General features: G+C 37.8%; 1 protein-coding gene across 1 annotated transcript in view; it reads left to right on the top strand.

Annotated features, from left to right (window-relative positions):
- The window catches only part of PTCHD4 (patched domain containing 4), a 61,163-nt gene extending 51,409 nt beyond the window's left edge, over positions 1–9,754 (top strand). The window contains exon 2 of the mRNA XM_078001327.1: positions 8,791–9,754. Coding sequence (XP_077857453.1) covers positions 8,791–9,294 — 504 coding nt within the window. The 3' untranslated portion in view covers positions 9,295–9,754. The remainder of the gene's footprint in view (positions 1–8,790) is intronic.
- The last annotated feature ends 13,165 nt before the right edge of the window (positions 9,755–22,919 follow it).

Raw genomic sequence — 22,919 nt, forward strand, 5'->3', positions numbered from 1 at the left:
AAGGCAGTGGACTCTTGGATCTGTGTACATAACCATTATATTGTAGTATCTGCCATTTATATGTATAATATATATATAAATTATCCAAATACATGGACAGTTGTGTTAAGAATGTGGAGTCAGACACACAAATCAGGTGATTGGCTGTACTACTTAGTAGCAGTATAATATTTCTTTCATTGTATCCTCTCTCTTGGTCTCAATGTCCTTATTGGTGACTTGAGGCTACTGCGGTGTAACACTTCTTCATAGAGTGATTGGAAGAGTTGCCTAAGATAATGCGAATAGAATTCTTATGTCTTAGAACTGATTCTGCCACATGTGTTAAAAATTTCCAACCAAGTCCCAGTTAATTGATATGCTAGAGTTCTCTTTTAAATTTATTTTATATTCTGGATGGTTAGAATTTTTATTTTATTTCAGCAACACAGAAATCTTGTTTTTTTAAATCTTCTTCTTTGAAAAACATGTGAACTACACCATGGCCTTTTCTTAGCTTACTAATGTGACAAAATAAATGGAATTTACTACTTATTTAGAGCATTTTAATGCTTTAAAGTCTTCAATTTGAGAATGACTTTTGATTCTTCTTTTAAAAATTAAATATCTTGTACAAACTAGGTATTTCTCAATTTTTCTCATTTCTACTAAATATGAAGTTCTGGTGTGGAAAATAAAGATAACCAACATTTTCATTTAATCCTAGTTTGTGTATATACTTGACCCTGGTAATAAAACAAAGATATATAAGTTAGAAAATAAATATGAGGAAAAATCTGATTAAAAAAGAAACAATGTCATTCCTTTGGAAATGTCACCATCTACTAAACACAGGAAGACTTTCTTTTCAGTGATAAGAGACAACTAACCATCTAAAACTTTCCAATAACTTTGCCGTGTCTGCCTCATGGAAAAATCAATGAAATCTGAATTGCAATTGTCTTGGACAAGAGCTGTGCTGTCAAATTATCTTGCAGTCACAGAAAGTGTCTGAATGCCAACCTAGTATATAGAAAGAACAAATATTGTACTTTCTCCCCTGTAATTTCAAACCATCATCAAGTAATTTTTTTCTCTGCACTATTGTCTGTGACATTAATGTCTCCATCCTCTCTTATCACTTTAATAATTTTTTAATCTTCTCTCTGAGGTTTAGTTTTCTACTCTAGAGCCGTTGAAAGCTCTGCATTGAGTAGGAGTAATTTTTAACGCTACAGAATAGTAACCTGAAACTAAAAAAGAGCTTTCAAACCCAAGATTTTTTTTTCTCTTCAGCATTAGTGCTGCTGGAGACACAATGTGATGAGATGCTTTGTGACCATGAGATAGCATCATGACCTGTAATTCCAATGATTCACCTTGGAACAATTTACCTACTAGAAACTGCCTCAGCTGACGTTTTCTTGTGCTGCATCAAGAACCTGAAATACTGCAGGGACGTCCTAACTGAGCTCTTTGCTTTAGAGTCACATTTACTTCCTACATCATTTTCCACAGTCCGATGAGAGTGAGAACTTTTGAAAGTAAATCATGTCATTCGCTTCCTTAAGACCCATCAATGGATTTGTATTGAAGGATAATTAAGTCCAACTCCTTAATAAGGCTTTCATGACCTTTACTGAAGAGGCTCTGCTGCCTTCTGTAGCCTCAAATCCTATTACTCCCTTCAGGTCCCTGAGCATCTTATGCTGGCTTTTGCCTGTGGGCCATGATACATGCAAATTCTTTTTGCTTGCACTCCTTAAGTCCCCCTGTCTGTTGACCAGCTTACTTCACATGCTTGGTGTACAGTGAAAATGAAAAAGAAACATATTTGGGGGAAATGCTGTACTAGAATAAGCAGATTGAAAAAGGGATGTTGTTGTTTCTTTTCTGTATCAGCCTCAAATTTCTACATACGTCTTTTTTCATTTGAGTTCCTACTATTCTCAGGCACTTTGATCTGTCTCTTACTTGTCCTGGTCTTAATAAAGTAGCCTCTAAAAAGTAACCTATAATTAGTTATATACATCTTAAAGTGAATTTACTCAGCTAATAAATATTATGGAATGTTTATTATATATTAGGCTTTTTCTAGGCACAAGGAAATTATCAGTGAACAAAACAGGAAAGGTGTCAGCTTTCAACAAGCACACGTTCTAGCAGAGGACACAGAAAGGAGCAATTAAATGACAAAATAAGATCATTTCAAATAGTAGGAAGAAGATAAAAAGGTCTATGCAATAGAATGATTGCAGGGAAAGGCTGGTTTAGGTCTTGTGGGTCAAATAGTTTCTTTGAAGCTAAGTCCTCTGTGACCAGGATGTAGTCCTGGCAGAAGAAAGCATTTCAGGCAGAGGGGACAGCTGATGCAATGGTCATAAGGTGGAAATTAACTTGGCAAGGATTAGGAGGAAAGGTAAAAAAAATATATAATTGGAGCCGAGTTCATGAGAAGGGTGATAGGAGATAGGTCTGAGGACTCCTTTAGAAATGGGCTAAGCAGGGCCTTTCAAGCAAGGCAAGAGGCATTTGTTGTAGTCCTAGTGCAAGCGGAAGCCAGGGGAGGGTTTTAGGTGTAGGGATGATGCTGTCTCATTTCGAATTGTACAAGTAGAGTCTGGCTTCCGTGTGGAGGGTAGATTGAAGAACAGCAGTGGACACAGGGATATGAGCTAGGAACCAAAGTTGTGTACTCTTAATGATGTCAGTTCAGTGAAGCACTCACATAGGAGAGCGTTGAAAATAGCATGTTAGCATCTTGTCATATTCTTACTTGTCTTTATTGGGACATAAAGGTGATTTATACACTTAAAGGAATTTCAGAATTTTTGTAGGAGGTTTTTGGGGAAAAGCAGAAGTTGAATCAGTATACGAGTAGGTGTCATTGCTAGGCAGTTGCTTTAGTGGAGAGGACGACATTGGAAAAGGGGGTCTACAAGTGAAATAAGTTTTAATCATAAAGAACATTTCATGGGGACCAGGAGCCAAACTGGCTTCCCTGAAATCGCTCCCCTAAGATTCTAGAAAGGACTTGACTTGGACTCGGAAGATCTGAGTTTCAACCTTGGAATCATCACTTTAGTAGGTTTACCTTCTCTGAGCTTCTAGGTTTGCTCATCTATTAAACAAAAGGGCTTCATCATGTAAAAAGTAAGATCTTTATCAATTATATAAATAATCCATTAATGACTCTCTTAGTTATAATGATATCCTTTCTGACATCCAGGCATCTTCAGTGAAACTTTATACGTTGCATTTTCATAGAAAAATAGAGCTGAAAATTACTTAATTATTATGTAAACATATGTTTATATACTCATAGTTGCTCATTTTATAGATAAGAAAACCAAATAAACTAGCCATGAGCTAATGAATTAGCCATGAACTAAGGAAGTTTTCCCATTAATGTGAGCTGCACACTGCATCTCAGTTCACATGATTCCTGTTTAAGTGTTCTTTCCTTATTACTTGTAGTCATCTTATAACTTCAAGGAAGTTCTGTCCACAGGATAATTACAATATTTCTTACATTCATTCTTTGTCTTTCCTACATAGAAGCATCTATGAGTTGGTTAGTTTGGGAAGCGAATAAACTTTTCTATAATCCCTTACAAAATATTATAGTTTTCCCATACAAATAATGTACAAAAGTGTATTTCTCAGAACTAAATTAGTTGGATTTTTGGGCCAACTGCAGGTACAAAATGTGGACCTTTTAATGGAGCTTTCAATTCCAGAACAGCCAAAAACCTTATTTATTTTGTTCTGATGCATGGAGAAAAATATGAATAAGAAATTCATTCTATCTGTTATATAAATTTTAAAATAATAGAAAAAGAGGGATAGAAGTGTACCTTTTATAAACTGTTTTTTGTAAAAATGGGAATTAGACAACTTCAAAAGAGGGGTTAGCAGCTAGCCAAACTCAATGAAGATCTGTTGTTTAAAAACCGATGATACTAGCTTTCTTTAAAATTTTGTCTTTTGTCCAGATACATTATCAGCACCTCTTTTATTCACTGTAATCTCCAAATGAGCCCCCAGAGATGAATAAATCATTTTGTTGCTGCTAAAGATCTCTAAGAAATCTTTTTGATGATAGAAATAAGTAAAGATAGCTGCAAATTCTTAAGTAAACAGATAATGCTTTCAAAAAACTGTCTCTTTCAAATAATCAGAAGTACAAGTCCACATCAAAGTGGGATTTCAAAGGTGTAGAAACAAGGGTGGAACTAAAAATTATACCAAGCTTAAAACAGAAATAAATGAGCCTAACTGGGGAGCAATTAGAGTCAACTTAAAGAGTAGAAATTTTCCACAATTTCTCAGTTCTGGGATAAGATCCCCACCTTCTTTCTCAAAGCATGCCTACCTTTCTACTTGCAGCTCATGGTAATAGCCCATGACATTTAATCAAGAGAGAGCCTTGGGAACCACAGCCAAAATTTCCATTTGATTCCAAAAGGAAAAAGATGGGAAAATTATAAAGATTACATGGAAATGGGAGACATTCTGAGAAAAAAAATCAAATTCTTATTGGATTGTTCCTTTAGAGTTGGTCACATTGAAATAAATAGAATGATTGTATTCATTTATTATGTAGGGAGAAAGTGGAGTGATTATAAAATTCGTTTCTTGTTCAGAAATTGAGGGAGTAATTAAGAGCCTACCAACAACAACAGCTAAAAAGCTCAGGACCAGACTGATGATACACAGCCGAATTCTACCAGAGTTACAAAGAGGAGCTGGTACCATTCCTTCTGAAACTATTCCAAACAATAGAAAAAGAGGGACTCCTCTCTAATTCATTTTATGAGGCCAGAATCATCCTGATACCAAAACCTGGCAGAGACACAGCAAAAAAGGGGAAATTTCAGGCCAATATCCTTGATGAACATCAATGTTAAAATCCTCAATAAAATACTGCCAAACCAAATCCAGCAGCACATCAAAAAGCTTATGTACCATGATCAAGTCAGCTTCATCCCTGGGATGCAAGGCTAATTCAACATATGTAAATCAATAAATGTAATCCATCACATAAACAGAACCAATGACAAAAACCACATGATTATCTCAATAGATGCAGAAAAGGTCTTCAGTAAAATTAAACACTCCTTCATGCTAAAAACTCTCAAAAACTAGGTACTGATGGAACGTATCTCAAAAGAATAAGAGCTATTTATGACAAATCCACAGCCAACATCATACTGAATGGGCAAAAACTAGAAGCATTCCCTTTGAAAACTGGCACAAGATAAGGATGCCCTCTTTCACCACTCCTATTCAACATAGTATTAGAAGTTCTGGCCAGGGCAATCAGGCAAGAGAAAGAAATAAAGCGTATTCAAATAGGAAGAGAGGAAATCAAATTGTCTGTGTTTGCAGATGACATGATTGTATATTTAGAAAATCCCACTGTCTCAGTCCCAAATCTCCTTAAACTGATAAGCAACTTCAGCAAAATCTCAGGATACAAAAATCAATGTGCAAAAATCACAAGCGTTTCTATACACCAATAATAGAGAGCCAAATCAGGAGTGAACTCCCATTCACAATGGCTACAAAAAAGAATAAAATACCTAGGAATCCAACTTACAAGGGATGTACAGGACCCCATCAAAAAGTGGGCAAAAAGTTCTCTTCAAGGAGAACTACAAATCACTGCTCAAGGAAATAAGAGAGGACACAAACAAATGGAAAAACATTCCATGCTCATGGATAGGAAGAATCAATATTGTGAAAATGGCCAAACTGCCCAAAGTAATTTATAGATTCAATGCTATTCACATCAAGCTACCACTCACTTTCCTCACAGAATTGGAAAAAACTGCTTTAAATTTCATATGGAGCCAAAAAAGAGCCCGTATAGCCAAGACAAACCTAAGCAAAAAGAACAAAGCTGGAGACATTACGCTACCTGACTTCAAACTATACTACAGGCTACAGTAACCAAAACACCATAGTACTGGTACCAAAACAGATATATAGACCAATAGAACAGAACAGAGGCCTCAGAAATAATGACACACATCTACAACCATCTGATCTCTGACAAACCTGACAAAAACAAGCAATGGAGAAAGAATTCCCTATTTAATAAATGGTGTTGGGAAAACTGGCTAGCCATATGCAGAAAACTGAAACTGGACCCCTTCCTTACACCTTATACAAAAATTAACTCAAGATGGATTAGACTTAAATGTAAGGCATAAAAACATAAAAAACCCTAGAAGAAAACCTAGGCAATACCATTCAGGACGTAGGCATGGGCAAAGACCTCATGACTCAAACACCAAAAGCAATGGCAACAGAAGCCAAAATTGACAAATGGGATCTAATTAAACTAAAGGGCTTCTGCACAGCAAAAGAAACTATCATCATAGTGAACAGGCAACCTACAGAATGGGAGAAAATTTTTGCAATCTATCTACCTGACAAAGGACTAATATCCAGAATCTATAAGGAACTTAATCAAATTTACAAGAAAAAAAACCATCAAAAAGTGGGCAAAGGATATGAGCAGGCACTTCTCAAAAGGAGACATTTAATGAGGCCAACAAACATATGAAAAAAACCTCATCATCACTGGTCATTAGAGAAATGCAAATCAAAACCACAATGAGATACCATCTCACGCCAGTTAGAATGGCGATCATTAAAAAGTCAGGAAACAACAGGTGCTGGAGAGGATGTGGAGAAATAAGAATGCTTTTACACTGTTGGTGGGAGTGTAAATTAGTTCAACCATTGTGGAAGACAGTGTGGCGATTCTGCAAGGATCTAGAACCAGAAATCCCACTCGACCCAGCAATCCCATTACTGGGTATATACCCAAAGGATTATAAATCATTTTGCTGTAAAGACACATGCACACGTATGTTTATTGCAGGACTGTTCACAATAGCAAAGACTTGGAACCAACCCAAATGCCTATCCATAATGGACTGGATAAAGAAAATGTGGCACATATACACCCTGGAATACGATGCAGCCATAAAAATGGATAAGTTCATGTCCTTTGGATGAAGCTGGAAACCATTGTTCTCAGCAAACTAACACAGGAATGGAAAACCAAACACTCACCCATAAGTGGGAGTTGAACAACAAGAACACATGGACACAGGGAGGGGAACATCACAAACCAGGGCCTGTCAGTGGGTGGTGGGCTAGGAGATGGATAGCATTAGGAGACATACCTAATGTAGATGATGGGTTTACGGGTGCAGCAAACTACATGGCACGTGTATACCTCTGTAACAAACCTGCACGTTCTGCACATGTACCCCAGAACTTAAAGAATAATTAAAGGGAAAAAAAAAAAAAGAAATTCCTCACTTGGAATTCCTGGTGATCCTACTAACAACATTTTTACTTTCTGTAAATATTGTAAACTTTTTGTGTTTGCAACACACTCTCAAGTATTAGGGTTGTTTTGTTGCATGTTAAAAATGCAAATACAAACAAGTGCCTTAGATATAAGTGCCTGAGCTAAACAAGTCCACAAGAATTAAGACATGTGTCTGCTAGAGTACATAATACCTCTGAGTTCTGTGAAAAACCAGAGTTATCACACTATTGAGTTTGTTGTCTTCTGCCCTACCCACCCTAGGAAGAACTGTTTCTTCTCCTGATTTTACCCCTTTATATCCTTGTTAGATAAACGCCTTGGCAAGTTCAGTTGACACACAGTCTACTTGTAACATAAACGTACCTTAGTGCCTGCCTGTCACCTGGTACTTGAGCATACTTTCAATGCTATACTTCATCATGCAACCTGCTACCAGCTTCAGTATTCTGAGAACCATTGCCACTGAAATAAATGATAGTGTGGCAATAATAAACTTTCCAAATTAATGATAATTTGTTGACAGCTCTTCAAGATTTCATTCTTCATGTTGGGGAACACTGGATGATAATTACTGTTCTCAACCTGTTTTAGTAACTCTTTGGCCACATGCATGTGCCTTAAAGAGGAGTGATTGCTTCTCTTAGCAATTTCCTACTTTCATGATCTTGCCTTCTCTACCTCATCTCAAACTCTGGAAATGAATTGATTTTTGGCAACTTGATCTGAAATTCTTATCAGTCTCATTTAGGGGATTTGTCTACTGTCATCAATAAGAAAAGGTCAACCTATGTCTGAGGCAGGTGTTGGAGGGAGCATTGTAATGTGTGAATAGGTGTTCACATCATATTTAGGAAATATTTCAATGCCATTAAATTAGTTGTAAGAAACAATATTTTTGTACTGCTCTTCAGTATGCAATTATATTCCCAGAATATAGAGAACATATAAGAATATTCATGTTTGTGTGTATTTGTATGAGTGTTGGCATAGGTATATGAATGAACCCTGGAAAGATTAGTGTGTTTATAGAACAGATAATTATCTTAACTTTTGAAATATTATTAGTTCATGGCAAGCTTTACTTTTGGCTGAAACTGAATCATAAAGCTTGATCCTGTATTAAGGAGTTGTAATGGATTGTTACCAAAGGAAATGTTGGGAATTGGGATACAAGTGAGATCAAAATATTTATCTACATTTTTCTATGCATGTGGCGATTCTTCTGTAACTTTGTAATACTTTTGTGTATTTTCTGTCCTTGATCATCATGCATGGTATCCCATGTAGCTCCGAATGTTGAATATAAAATTCTAACTTGCCTCTCCACCCACATCAGTTTCACAATTACTAGCACCTATCTCTGCCTTCCTTGTACTCCTTTCACTTAGAGTAAGAATCTATTTCCTGGAAAGTAAATCTGTTTGGTAATTGAAGTCTCTTCTTTTTCTGTTTTCAAGGATGGGAGGAACAGTTTTATTGGACACCAACTGGGCGGGGTAGTGGAAGTGCCAAACAGCAAAGACCAGCGGGTCAAGTCAGCCAGAGCCATTCAAATCACCTACTACCTCCAGACCTATGGCTCTGCCACCCAAGACCTCATAGGGGAGAAGTGGGAGAATGAGTTCTGTAAGCTTATGAGGAAGCTCCAGGAGGAGCATCAAGACCTCCAACTCTACTCTTTAGCATCCTTTAGCCTCTGGAGAGACTTTCATAAGACCAGCATCCTGGCCAGAAGTAAGGTCCTGGTAAGCCTCGTGCTGATCCTGACCACAGCCACCCTCTCTAGCTCCATGAAGGACTGCTTGCGCAGTAAGCCCTTCCTGGGCCTCCTGGGGGTGCTCACAGTATGCATCTCCATCATCACGGCAGCAGGGATCTTCTTCATCACCGATGGAAAGTACAACTCCACCCTGCTGGGAATCCCGTTCTTCGCCATGGGTAACTATCCATCCTTGTGGTAATCGGATTCTTACCGGTTTGGGGCAAGGTAGTATATTTCTTGAATTCTCAGGTGGAAATCTGTTTTAATTTTGCATTGGTGTGTCTATGTCGTTATGTAAAATTTTACTTGGGGTTGTGTCTGTTTCACCTTATTGGGCCTTTTGTGAAATTATGGGATGACCGAACCATCTTCTCATTTAATTTAATGCTGTCAAATGTTTTTAAGTTATACAACATTGGAATTCTCTACTCAGATCCCTCAAAAATAACAGGTCAGGGATTACGAGAGACAGAGTTAAGGAGATCCAAAACCTACTTTGAGCAAAATGTTGTGGTCCATATTTATGGCCATTCTCAAGTTAATGGGAGTGAAAAGTGAATATCATGAGATGAAAATTTTGAGAACCAATGATGTGTCCTAATCTCAAAGAACTTAAATAAGCTTTGTTTATTAATTTATTTCAAAGTTTCTGCACAGAGTATACTCCATTCCCCTCCCTCTATATAAACTAAAACCTTCCTGCTGCCACTTAGATATATCCTCTAACTTTTTTCATCTTTGGTGAAAAGAATTAATGAATAGCCTTAGTCAAGATTATCTCATCTTGTAATTTTTCCACCAGCTGTACATAAATGGTCTAGAAAATAGTGTAGGTGGTGTGTGTGTGTGTGTGTGTGTGTGCCTATTCCTTCAAAGAGAAGATCAAATCGGAATAAAGGCAAGTACGTGCTTAGCAACAAGATTGATGTGTCTTTTCAGAAAAGAAATGATGATGGTGATAGCTATTGGTACAGCAAGAGGGTTCTACACATCAGGTGTGATGTAATTCCCTATGTGTTGCGATTTAGAGAATAAGCTACAAAGAGTTTATTGGTGGTGAACTGACATGAGCAAGACAGTCTTCATATTAGACACCTTAGGGCTTGCTAGGGCTTTTGCTAAAATTGCTGGTGAACTAATTAGGTGATGGAAAGATTTATCAGGAAAATAGAAAATTACGTATTCCATACCAATAAAGAGAAGAGCTACCTCTCCTGATGCTGGATTGTAACATAGGTTCTGTGAAGCCTGAGAAGTGTTTTCATTCCTTAAACAAAATAATTGTTTCTCGCTCTCCAGGTTAAAATCAGTTCTGAATTATAGCTTTATTGGCAATTTTAAAAGATGCAGGCATGTGGTCAGAAAGTCTTCTAGGTGACGTAGGCACTTTCTTTTTTGACCTTAGCAAACGATTTTGAGAATGAAAATACGAAGTGTGTTTATATGATAGATGCTGGGGTCTAACTGATTTATCCATAAACTCAATATCATTGTGGCCATGTTAAGATGTTAAGTTGTTAGTTCACCTTTTTTTTTTTTTTTTTTTTTGAGATGGAGTCTTGCTCTGTCTCCCAGACTGGAGTGCAGTGGCACGATCTCAGCTCACTGCAACCTCTGACTCCCGGGTTCAAGCGATTCTCTTGCCTCAGCCTCCTGAGTAGCTGGGATTACAGGTGTCAGCCACCACTTCTGGCTAATTTTTTGTATTTTTAGTAGAAATGAGGTGTCACCATGTTGACCAGGCTGATCTCAAACTCCTGATCTCAGGTAAGCCACCCACCCCAGCCTCCCAAAGTGCTGGGATTACAGGCGTAAGCCACCGCGCCCAGCCAGTTTATCTTCTTAAACCTCAGTTACTTCTCATATAAAATGGGGAGTATAATGATATCATTTTCAAAAACTAGGTTTGAAAAATGTAACAGTATTTAATTAAAGTTCATAGCCTGTAGTAAATGCTAAGTAAATATCGGCAAGTTTTACTCTTTAACCTGATGTTTTAAGTGCAGTGGATTCACTGATGACTACAAAACAGTCCTTGGCTTCAGGAAATTGAGGCTTCCTGGATTTTGCGTATCATCTCTAAATACATATTAATGTTGTTAAGAAATGGTATCTTTCTTTTTCCCAAAGAACATATTCTATAAAAAATTCTTGTCATCAATGACAAAGATGAGTCTAGATTTGAACCATTTACACTTGCTACATTTTTTTGAATTAAGTCTCATCGCTTGAAATAATAAGATTTATAAGAACCATACAGCATGATTTACAAATGAAACATATTTCATTGGAGGTTAACAAATTGGACACCTTACTGCTTTTGAGGGTTCCTTTCTAAAACTGCTTTCTAAAACTAATTAGGTCATGAAATGATTTACCAGAAAAATATACAATTACATATTCCATACAAATAAAGAGAAAAACTACCTCTACTGATGCTGGATTGTAACCTAGACTCTACAAAGCCTGACAGGTATTTCCATTCCTTAAACAAATAACTGGAATGCTAAAAGCCACCGTGAGGGAAAAGTCTAGACCCTTCAACACACACTTTGCACCTCTCCCAGTGACCTTTATATTCATACATGAACCCTGGACAGTGTAGGTGCAGACTTTAGGAAGACTGCTTAACAGTCCCTCTGAAGTGTTTCTGCAATGCAAGTCCTTAAAATCTTCTGAAGCGAACATTTCTGCTATTTCTGAAAACACACCAACAAAAGACCTAAGAACATATACTTCAAGATTTTTGCTCCATGAAGGGGGCATTTGTTTTGTTGTGTTTTGTTTTATTTTTAAAATGATTGTAGTAGAAAAGAGGCCAAGATTGAGAACTGGTGAAATAAAAGGAACACTCCGCTGGGTTTTCATCCCAGCTTTTCTACTAACTCTGTGAGTTATATTGGGCAGTTCTGTGAAGTCCCTTTGCCCTAAGTCCTTCATACATAAAATAAAGGATTTGGAATCTTCAGCCTTGCAATGTGAAGATTTCAAAATACAATTTGTTTCATCTTTGAAGTTAGTATTTAATCCTTTATAAAAAACCTTTAAAGTATGTGTTATCCTCAAATCTCTAATCTGTAGTCTCCTTTGTTGCATTCTAATGTTAGAGATAGAGAGAAAGACAGAGAGAGACAGAGGCTTTAGAATAGAAAAATCACAGCTTTGCATACAGAGCCTCAGATGCACAAAGCTGTGAGACATAAAAACACATTGCTATGAAGGTGGTGAGGTAGAATGTGATGTTGAGCATAAATATGTTATGTTTGCCACATATATATCTGCTGGTGGTACACACAATGATGGTTGAAACCAGTTTTTGATGAATTACAGTTTACATGGTATCAAAACTGCATAATCCCTAAGTTAGTTGGGTATAAGGGAAAGAAGCCCAACTCTTCTGGTAAACCTCTATTTCTATTCCTATCTCTCTATAATGACTTCTTTGAGGTAGTGAGTATTTATTTACTCCATTCTGTGTCAATATTCAAACTATTCATGCTTGTCAGTATCGTCCCTGAAGCTGGGTGTGTCGCCGATACTGTTTGTTCCTCACGCTGAACTGGCTCAGCTATATTCTCTTTGACTGCCTATCTCCCATCTGTACTGCATCTCCTTGTTCTTTTTGGCTGGTCATTCATTCACTTAATATTGTCAATGTCATTTCAGAGGCGTATATACTGTACCTAAATATCCCACATTATTTAAGCCAGTGACAACTTTTATACTTTGTCCTGGTGTTCTCATAATAAAATTACATGTGTCAAATTGTATGTCTCAGATTTGGGTTTAGAAGAAAAGATTATTAGAGGTGCATGCAGTCTTTCTGGCGAAGCATTCAGAAAAGAATTCCAGAATTCTAATAATTTTTTTTTTCTTTTGAGATGGAGTCTCTCTCTATCACCCAGGCTGGACTGCAGTGGCATGATCTTGGCTCACTGCAACCTCCACCTCCCAGGTTCAAGTGATTCTCCTGCCTCAGCCTCCCAAGTAGCTGGGACTATAGGTGTGTGCCACCACACCCAGCTAATTTTTTGTATTTTTAGTAGAGATGGTGTTTCACCATGTTAGCCAGGTTGGTCTCAAACTCCTGACCTCAGGTGATCCATCTGCCTCGGCCTCTCAAACTGAACTGGGATTATAGGCATGAGCCACCGTGCCCAGCGATTTTATATATATATATATATATATATATATATATATATTTTTTTTTTTTTTTTTTTGACACAGTCTCGCTCTGTCGCCCAGGCTGGAGCGCAGTGGGGTGATCTCCGCTCACTGCAAGCTCCACCTCCCGGGTTCATGCCATTCTCCTGCCTCAGCCTCCAAAGTAGCTGAGACCACAGGCGCCCGCCCCCACGCCCGGCGAATTTTTTGTATTTTTAGTAGAGATGGGGTTTCGCCGTGTTAGCCAGGATGGTCTCGGTCTCCTGACCTCATGATCCGCCTGTCTCGGTCTCCCAAAGTGCTGGGATTACAGGCGTGAGCCACCACGCACCCAGCCCATAATGTTTTTAAAAAACTACTTGAAAGGACCTCATTTAGCGCTAGCCTAACATCCTTTCTCTCTCTAAGCACATACCAATGAGAATGGCACTCATTTAATTTATAACTCATTATCCGCCTTTTTTTTTCACCTCATTTGCTTTATGTGGATGTGTTTCCTCTTTCTGGAATGAGAAATATGGGCTAATATCACACACAGACGCCAAGCTGGCTCATTCTGTACTTTGCTGATATTCTATGGATAATTGCCAGGGACGGTAGTAGCCTCGGATCACTTTTTTTTTTTTTTTGTCCATTCTGAGTCTGTGTTATGTGTAGAAGTCTCAATTCAGTCAGCTCGACACCACAGGACACAGTGATGACTCGTGTTTTGCAAGTTAAAACAAGCCTTTCAGACACAGATTTTCACTCATTTTTCCAAACTGAGACTCATATTCAATTATTTATTAATTTTCAAATATTTATCGAACATCTACTATGTTCAAGGAATTTTGGTTTCTGGAGTCAAAGACATTGAACAGAATTGAATAAGTTGTCACCCTCACGAACCTTACATTTTAGGACTGAAGAAGGGATGAATAGAACAACTAAATAAAGAAATATAAACTATGTTGTATGGTTCTTAAGTGACATAAAGAAAACAAATAAAGCAAAATAAGGGGTAAAGAGCCTAAGTGGTCAGATAAAAGTCTTTCTAAAGAGTAAAACTGAAGCAGAGAGATAAACGAAGCACCTGAGATGAGTGGCTCTGGCAGAGAGAAATATACCTGCCAAGGCTTTAATATAGGACCTTGCTTGGTGACGCTGAAGAAGAGCAAGAAAGTGAATATGTCTGGATCAGAGTCTGATCTGAGTATGAGTGTCACGAGAAGGGGTCTAAGAGGTAGTACTGGGTCAGGTCATACGGGACACTGAGAATTAATCTTCGGGTCAAATGAAAGCTGTTTGAAGTATTCTGAGACAAGAGTGTGTGGCCCGACATACTTTATAAAGACATTTTTGTCTACATTACATAAATTAATCTGCAATGGGGCAAGAATAATTCTACAGAGACTATTCAACAGGTTATTCCAAATTCTGCATGAGACATAATGGTGATGTGAAATAGCATGGGAGCAGGGATGGTGATAAAAAGGAATTAGACTCAGGGTAAATATTTGAAAATAGAATTGACAGGACTCAGTGAGGAACTAGATATGGTGTGTAAGAGGAAAAGAATTGTTAAGAATGACCTCAAGCTTAGAGGACCAAGTAAGTGATAGAATGCGTTTGCCATTTACTGCAGTAGTGAAGACATGGGAGGAATTCACTGTGGGGGAAAAATCAAAACCAAGTGGCAAATGTAGAGTCAGTAATATAAGACAGTACATAGACCAGGCTCAGAGGAAATCTGTAAATCAGAGCTGAAGATACAAATTTGAGATTCATCACAGCATAGCTAATATTGAAAACCACAGAATCCAGTGAGATCAACTATAAAGATAAATATAAATGAAAAAATAAGGCATCCAAGATTTGAGCCCTGGAGCATTTTAATGGTTAGAAATTGGGAAGATGAGGGATTCAGAAAATGATGCTAAGAAGGATCAGGCAGAAAACTAGCATGAGAAGCAAGAGAGAATAACTAACCAGCAGCAGAGTAAAGAAAGTGTTTTAGGAAGGAACAAGAGATTGATTGTTCCAAAAGCGGCTAAGAAATTGTGTCCACTGAGAACTGAGAAGTAGTCATCTGATTTAGCAAAATAGAAGTCATTGGTGACTTTGAAAAGAGCTGCTTGGGGGAATGCTGAAAATGAAAGGGTAATTTCAAGAGATTCAATACAGATCGGAGGAAATGAAGTGAAGATAGTGAATATAGACAATTCTTTTGAGGGATTTTCCATTAAAAAGAAATTAATGTTTGCATGCTGATAGGAACACATAGGTGAGAAAGAAAACTTTATAGGAAAGCAGAGAGAGGAAGAAATTGCAGAAGCAATGCCACTGAGTAGGAAAGAAGGGACTAGATTCAGAGCATAAGTGGAGTCATTGCACAGACACTTCACCTACTATAGAAAAAGGAAAGGCCTAATAGATGGACAGATCCAGATAACTCAGTGTATATGGGGATGAGAGCATGTGGAAATTCTCCTCTGTGCCTTCAGCTTTGTCAGCAAATATGAAGTCAGTCATCAGCTGAGAACAAACTTGGGGAAGGAGGCATTGGTTTGTGGGAAATGAAAGGAATTTGAGTCACCTTGGAAAACTGGACACTGAATTAGACAAGAAAATTCAGAAAGATAACTAGAAAACTCTAAAGGCCCACTTGAAGTTTGTGTTATGAATTTTTTTTAAAAGAAATGAGTAAACATGGTTTCTGTTTTTTTAACCCCTAGGCACATATAGCTGTGTAGAAGACTTAGGTAGGTGTTGAGTTGAATTTAATCAGAAAACAAAAAATGAGGTTTACAGTATACACAAAGGTGTGACTATAATGACAGATCATGAAAATTGTGCAGGCCAGGGTCAGCTAGACTAGACCATGTTGCAATAACAAATAAAGCCTTAATTATGTTAACATAACAAAGATATATTTCTTGCTCGTCTCACAGTTTGGTGTGGGTCAGGAAGATCTCTTTGCCACCTCTCTTCCAACAGAGACTCAGGGATCCAGGATGCCTCCATCTTGTAACCTTGCATCCTCAGAGTTTGTGCTCAAGGCCATGTAGGCAAAAGAGAAAATAGAGAACTCACACCTATTTGTAACTGCCTTACCTCAGAAGTGATGCAGTTACTTCTTATACATTCTATTGGCTAGCCAACAGCAAAGAGTATAGAAAACACTGATGAGCAAATGGATTGTTTTATAAACATCACTTGTCTCTTTCATATAAACTAAGCCAAACAATAAAGGAAGTGGCAATATTATTCCCTATCATCACTATGATAAGAAATTGATAAGTTGAAATAGTATGGTTCTTGCTGGGTCAGATAATTGTTTTAGGTTGGAGTCTGTTCTAGTTATCTATGGCTAGATATCTAGTTAACTATGTTGGAGATATCTAGTTATCTATGACAAACACCACAAAATTTAGTAGGATAAAATAACCACTTTATTATGTTCATGGATTCTGTGGGTCAGTAGTTTTGAGAAGACACGGATCTTCTCACCTCTGCGTTGTGCACTTCTGTTTCCCAAAGCGTGAACCAGCAGTGTTTAGGATATAGTGGGCCCACTAAGACTTAATGCTTGGCTGAAGTTCTTTACAATGATTATTTTACAGTATTAGAAATGTCTCTAATATGTTGCCACAGGGCTTATTTTACTCAGGATCATCAAAAACATCAAAATCCTTCCTAAAATAATTCCATTGCTGTAAGAGAAAGGACCTTATTATGACACCCGGAATGTTTAGTTGGAGCTATTTCTTAACCTTACTAATTGTAGTCATGCTGTGCTTTGGTGATAGTCGCCTCCTTTGAAAAACACTGGCCAACGATGTGAAAATATTCCCATGCTTATGCTTAGAGGCTTAGAGTCAGAAGACTTGGAGTCCAGTCCAGCTCCTGCCTCTTACCTGCTGGATGTCTTCTCCCTGGGCCTCCTTCATCTTACTTTCTCATTAGATGAGGAAGAGCTCATTGTTCTTTAACATCTCTTCCACTTTAGCTCTTTAATCAGTGAATCACTTATTTGACACTCATTCTGTATGTCATCACTTCTAGAGATTTGACTCACTGGGAGATAGAACTGTGTCTCCTTGGCATCTTTGCCATTGTCTAAAGTACCCATAGTCAGCATTTTTAAACACTGACTTATTGGTGGCTTTTATGACTGCTAGAGTTCTTCGAGCAAGAGAAGTCTTAACTTTTGGTTGTTTTAAGCTTGGATATTTTAATATGCCTATTTTTATGTATGTAATTCTTTAGTTTTAGCTTTCTTGCCTATTTATTTCCTTCTCTGTCCTTCTTTTAGAGCTTTGACATGGACCTACTGTGTCAGAGCTTTCTAATGAAGTGAGACATTGTCTCACTAACTGGTTTTGCTAGACCTTTTAAAGGAGGTGGAAAAGAAAGCTATGTTGGCATAAAAAGTAACAGGTGCATTTTATGTCAAACATTTGAGGTAGCATTGACTAGTGTGTACTTTTTATTATATAGCACTGTCCAACACTGCTAGTAATTTTCCTGACTCCCTAAAGTTCTACATCTTCTTTGGAATCCACCTCCGTCTCTTGCACTTTTTACTGCAAATGAGCTTCCTCAAGTGGTTACTGAAGTTTAGGAATGAGAAAGAGTACTGTTACATAACAATTTTACCAAGTGTGAGATGCATATGGACCCATTTTAGTAATCTTGTTTATCTTGAGGGTAGCTGATATGCTAGTTTAGATTTTTTAAATGGAAAGATTTGTAAATATGCCTCCTGTTGTTCAATATGTGCTGCTCTTGCTTTTTATTTCTTGAGTCAGATAGTGAATCAGGATTGAATAGCTAAGCAGGGAGGGACATGGGAGTGACATCAATTTATCCAGCACATAGTACAATAATTAATATGTCAGGTACTTCCATTTCTCCAGCATCTAAGCCATCCTCAAATACATGTCTATCAAAAGCAACCTTAACACTCCTCATTAATCGAAGTCCACTTTACTGTCGTGTCAGAATGTCCCAAGAAAAAATATTCCTGGTGCAGGACAGCTGCAATTGCCAACCAGAATAGGATATTTTTTCTGCAGTACTACATCAAGCAAGGTAAATGCTGCAGTTGAAACTCTGGAAACTTGTAGGGTGAAAATACGTTAAGGGTTATGCCATTCTTTTTCTGAAGAAAAATGTATTGAGAAACTGGAGATATACTTCCTGGATTCAATTATCTTTCAAGCCAGTATTATCATACCTAGTGATCTAACAAAAAAGAAAATTGGCAGAGAAAGATGAGATACATTCTATGTTTATTTGATGGTCCCAGAGGCCAACCTTAGGCTTCCAAGAATTGAGGAACACCTGTGGTCTGATTCCCACCTGCCTTCCTGGAACATGGTGGCTTATGTTTACAGCAAGTGTTTGTGTATCATAGTTGTCGGCTTCTTTGTTAATGATTGAGTAATGCCTTAACCCAGACCAAGACAAAATTCTAATATTCAAGACTTTGCATACAGATGTCACGGTGTACCCTTAGCAAATCAGTCTGAGTACAATCCTAAGTTTGAGTGTAATATAAATAAGATGCTGCTGTTTGTTTTGCTGCTTCCCCACATTGACTTAGTCTAAATAGAAATAAGACTAGGTCCAGGCCAGTGATACCTGCAGTGATTGTTTTCCTTTTAGGTGTAACATTCTAAACTCAATATTCTATTTAATGATATAAAGTAAGATAGTATGTTAGTAAAGAATATTAATAGTATTTGAGGTGACATAATAAAAAGCACAAATAATATAGCCATATTAGTAAATGATAAAAGCCAAATAATGAAAGAAAATGAGATAATTTTACCAGAAAGAACTGGGGACAAGATTAGGTTAAACTACTTTATAGCACACACAAAAAAAAAAAAAAGAAAAAGAAAAAGGAAAAGAGGAAGGAGGTTAAATGGCTCACTTCATCACATGAAAACCAAATAAGATCACAGAAAAGAGATCACTGAAAGGCACCTAACATGTAGGTTTTGGGGTGAGACTGATGAACATAATGAGGACTCACTGTAATACTTAGCAGTAAATTAATGGCTTCACTCTTTATAATTCTGTTACCTTCCTCCTCCTTTACACTGCCATGATCAAGAGTTGAGGCAAGGTTATATACTTCACTGTGTTGTCACAACGTGGGGCAAATAATAAGTGGTGTGCTCAGTAATTATTTCTTGAATGAATGACTTGTGATTTTACTAGCTCACAGCCAAGATAAAGGTTATTTTTTTGAAAAACGGTATAAACCTGAGTGTAAAATTACGTGTTCTTTTAAAAAATTTAAATCAATGGCTCTTAAACAAAGCCATTGAACATGATTAGCTGATGAGGGGATTTGGGGGTTTCAAAGTTTAAAAGTTTAAGTTTAGTTTAAAACTTTTAAACTTAAAACTTAAAAGTTTTTTTTTTTTTTTTTTTTTTGAGACGGAGTCTTGCTCTGTCGCCCAGCCTGGGGTGCGGTGGCCGGATCTCAGCTCACTGCAAGCTCCGCCTCCCAGGTTTACGCCATTCTCCTACCTCAGCCTCCCGAGTAGCTGGGACTACAGGCACCCGTCACAGCGCCCGGCTAGTTTTTTGTATTTTTTAGTAGAGACGGGGTTTCACCAGGTTAGCCAGGATGGTCTCGATCTCCTGACCTTGTGATCCACCCGTCTCGGCCTCCCAAAGTGCTGGCATTACAGAAAACTTAAAAGTTTTAAGTTTAGTTTAAAAGTTGTACCTTTTTGTGTTTGTGTGGAGCTTCATGCACTTAAAAGTATTCAATGGCCATTTTTTTATGAATATGGATTCCTTATTTGCCAAGAGGTAAGCAGGGCAGCTGTTTCTATTAAATAAGAAAGTAAAGTCATCAGAACTATTCTCAAGACTGTGTGGAGTCAGGATTAGAACCTACATTTCTTGACTTTGCCTCGAGGGCTCCTTGGCTCTGCTACCTGTTCTCAAACTGAGCCCAGGGCTTCTGGGGTGCAGAGGGTACTGCAGGGCCTGAGAATAGTTGAGCCAGAAGGAATCTCACTGATTCTGTAGCCCAGGCTGGAGGGTAGTGCTGCAATCTTGGCTCACTTCAACACCCGCCTCCTGCATTCAAGCGATTCTCCTGTCTCAGCCACCCAAGTACCTAAGATTACAGGCATGCACCACCACACTCAGCTAATTTTTGAATTTTTATTAATGGTAGAGATGGGGTTTCACCATGTTGGCTAGGCTGATCTCCAACTCCTGACCTCAAGTGATCTGCTCTCCTCAGCCTCCCAAAAGTGCTGGGATTACAGGCGTGAGCCACTGTGCCCAGCCACTCTCTCCTGATTCTGACCCTGCACTTTGCTCTAAATATTTCACATGACAAGTTTCCATAAAGATTTAATTTGAATAAAAAATTACTATGAACTAAAAAAGTGTATAAAAGTTTGAAATAATCTGTACAACAAACCCCTGTGACATGAATTTACCTATATAACAAACCTGCACATGTACCCTTAAAATAAAATTAAAAGTTAAACCTAAAATAAACGTTAAAAAAAAGTTTGAAAACTGCCATTCCTCTACCATTCGGCAGTGCCTCCTTCCTAATATAATGGAAGGTAGAATTTATACTGGAGATGAACTAAATATGTTTCATAGCATGGGTGGCTGCACTTCCATCAAATATTTTATCCATGTACTTCCTGGAGTCATTTTATTGAAGTGTTCCTGGAGGTATGATTTTTACTTAACACCTTAACTTTCTCTCTTGTAGACAAGTTAACCCAATCTCAAAGACTGGAAGCAATGGTGGTTTATGGTTGCCAGGAAAAACTAACTCAGATGCCAAGACATTCAACGATAGAATTGCCTGTAATTTTATTGTATTCCAGGGGAAGAACTTCTGTCTTATGGGTCAAGAAATTGTTTTATAAAGGCACAGTGGCAAACCAAACTCTCACCGAAGGAATCCCATTAAGCATGTTGACAAGAGATAAATAAGTGAGTGAGAATCTCTGTCTGGTAACCTCTCCAAAAAAGTGGCTTATATATATCTTCTAATTAGGCTTCATTTTCTCCAGATATGTAAAAAGACCAACTATTATTCAGAAGGCTTTGTGATGAGCATAAATTAAAGCAGTGATAACCTGATGAATTTCTTTGTTCCTTTCAAAGAATGCTGCCCCAATGCCTCTCAGATGCCATCCCATTGCTTCCTGGATAGTTCTGTGTATGTAAAACAGATGTTCACCTTGCTGGCCCCGACCATTCTATGTTGGCCACCTCCTTTTGTTGATAAACTTTTGCCAACATGCATCAATATCACTGACTATGTAAGTAAATGAACTAAGTAAACAGTGTTTCTCATGGGACTATCACACATTCTTTCTCTTTTCTATATTTATCTATTATAAATATTTTACTTATATATGTCAATAAATAGGTCAAATGAGACTAACTCTATCTATCTAGATCAAATGAGTTTAATCCTCAGAAAGTGACCCTCTTTTTATGATTTCTGGTTCTTCCCTACTATTCCCTCCTGTAAACTTCCTGGAATACTTTTCTTTTTGGTTGTTATTTATTTCAGTCTTTTTATCCCTTTGCCCGTTCTAATTCTTCTTAACCTTTTCCTGAAAAATGAAAATCCTGCAGCAGAAGTAGGTGTGTTCTTGTATTCCCCCACCCTATCCAAATGCCATGACCAACATGCCATCTATATGTACTCAGCTCAGCACTGCATTGTTTCCGCAGCATTTCAGCCAAGGCAGAGAAGTCCCTCCAAGGAAACTCATGGTTTTAGTGTCCGAAGAGCTTCTAATTCTAAGCAAAACCAAGTTGATATCTATCCTAATACCCAAGGCTGTTTCATATCTTATGATGTTTCTTTTTCCAGAAATTACCTTCCACCACTCACTTGTAATTTACAAGATTCAAGTGTTCTTTGTCCTATGGCATTTTTTACTGACCTCCAAATTTAAGAATCACTGATTGGTTTCCTCTTTTGCCTTCTCCGTACACTTGTTTACATGCCTATCATCACTTCCCATGCTAGGCTGCAAAGCCTTCATTAAAAGATCAAGACTTGCTATTTTTGTGTCCCAGGCACCTAGTAGAGGGCCTAGGACAATATAGGAAGTAAGTTTAAATTATTTTTGGACTGAATGCTCTGTCATATTGACCCACTTTGCATAATGGCTTTTACCTTGGGTGCCTTCCATGGGGTTTGTGCTGGTCGCTCTGTTTTCCCTCTCCATTGCCACCATATTTTCTTCCCATCTTTCTCTTTTCTAATCTTTGCTTTGGACAGCTGATTCCTATGGACTGGATCACTCAGTATCCCTTATCCTCTGGATTTTGGTTGGGTTTGGCCAATAAAAGTCACCACCAGAAGATAGTAGGGTAGAAGGAAAAACAGGTCAAAGTCTTTCTTACCTGCTCCCTCCTTCCCTGATCTGGTAACAACTTCAGTCTCTAGCAGGCAGCCTCTGCTCCGTATCTACAGCCATCATCAGGCACTGGTAATACTATTTTGTCTCATACTTTAAAAGTGATAACAGCTTCCTGCTCTTGATAGTCTGAGTATCTCAACATAATCTTTGTTATTCTGTTTTGGTTTTCCATTGCCTCTGCCCATATCTCTGTAAGTAGTCCTTTAATTAGCCGGGCGCGGTGGCTCAAGCCTGTAAT

This window comes from Macaca mulatta, chromosome 4 (assembly GCF_049350105.2).
Source record: "Macaca mulatta isolate MMU2019108-1 chromosome 4, T2T-MMU8v2.0, whole genome shotgun sequence".
NCBI classification, from domain to species: Eukaryota; Metazoa; Chordata; class Mammalia; order Primates; family Cercopithecidae; genus Macaca; species Macaca mulatta.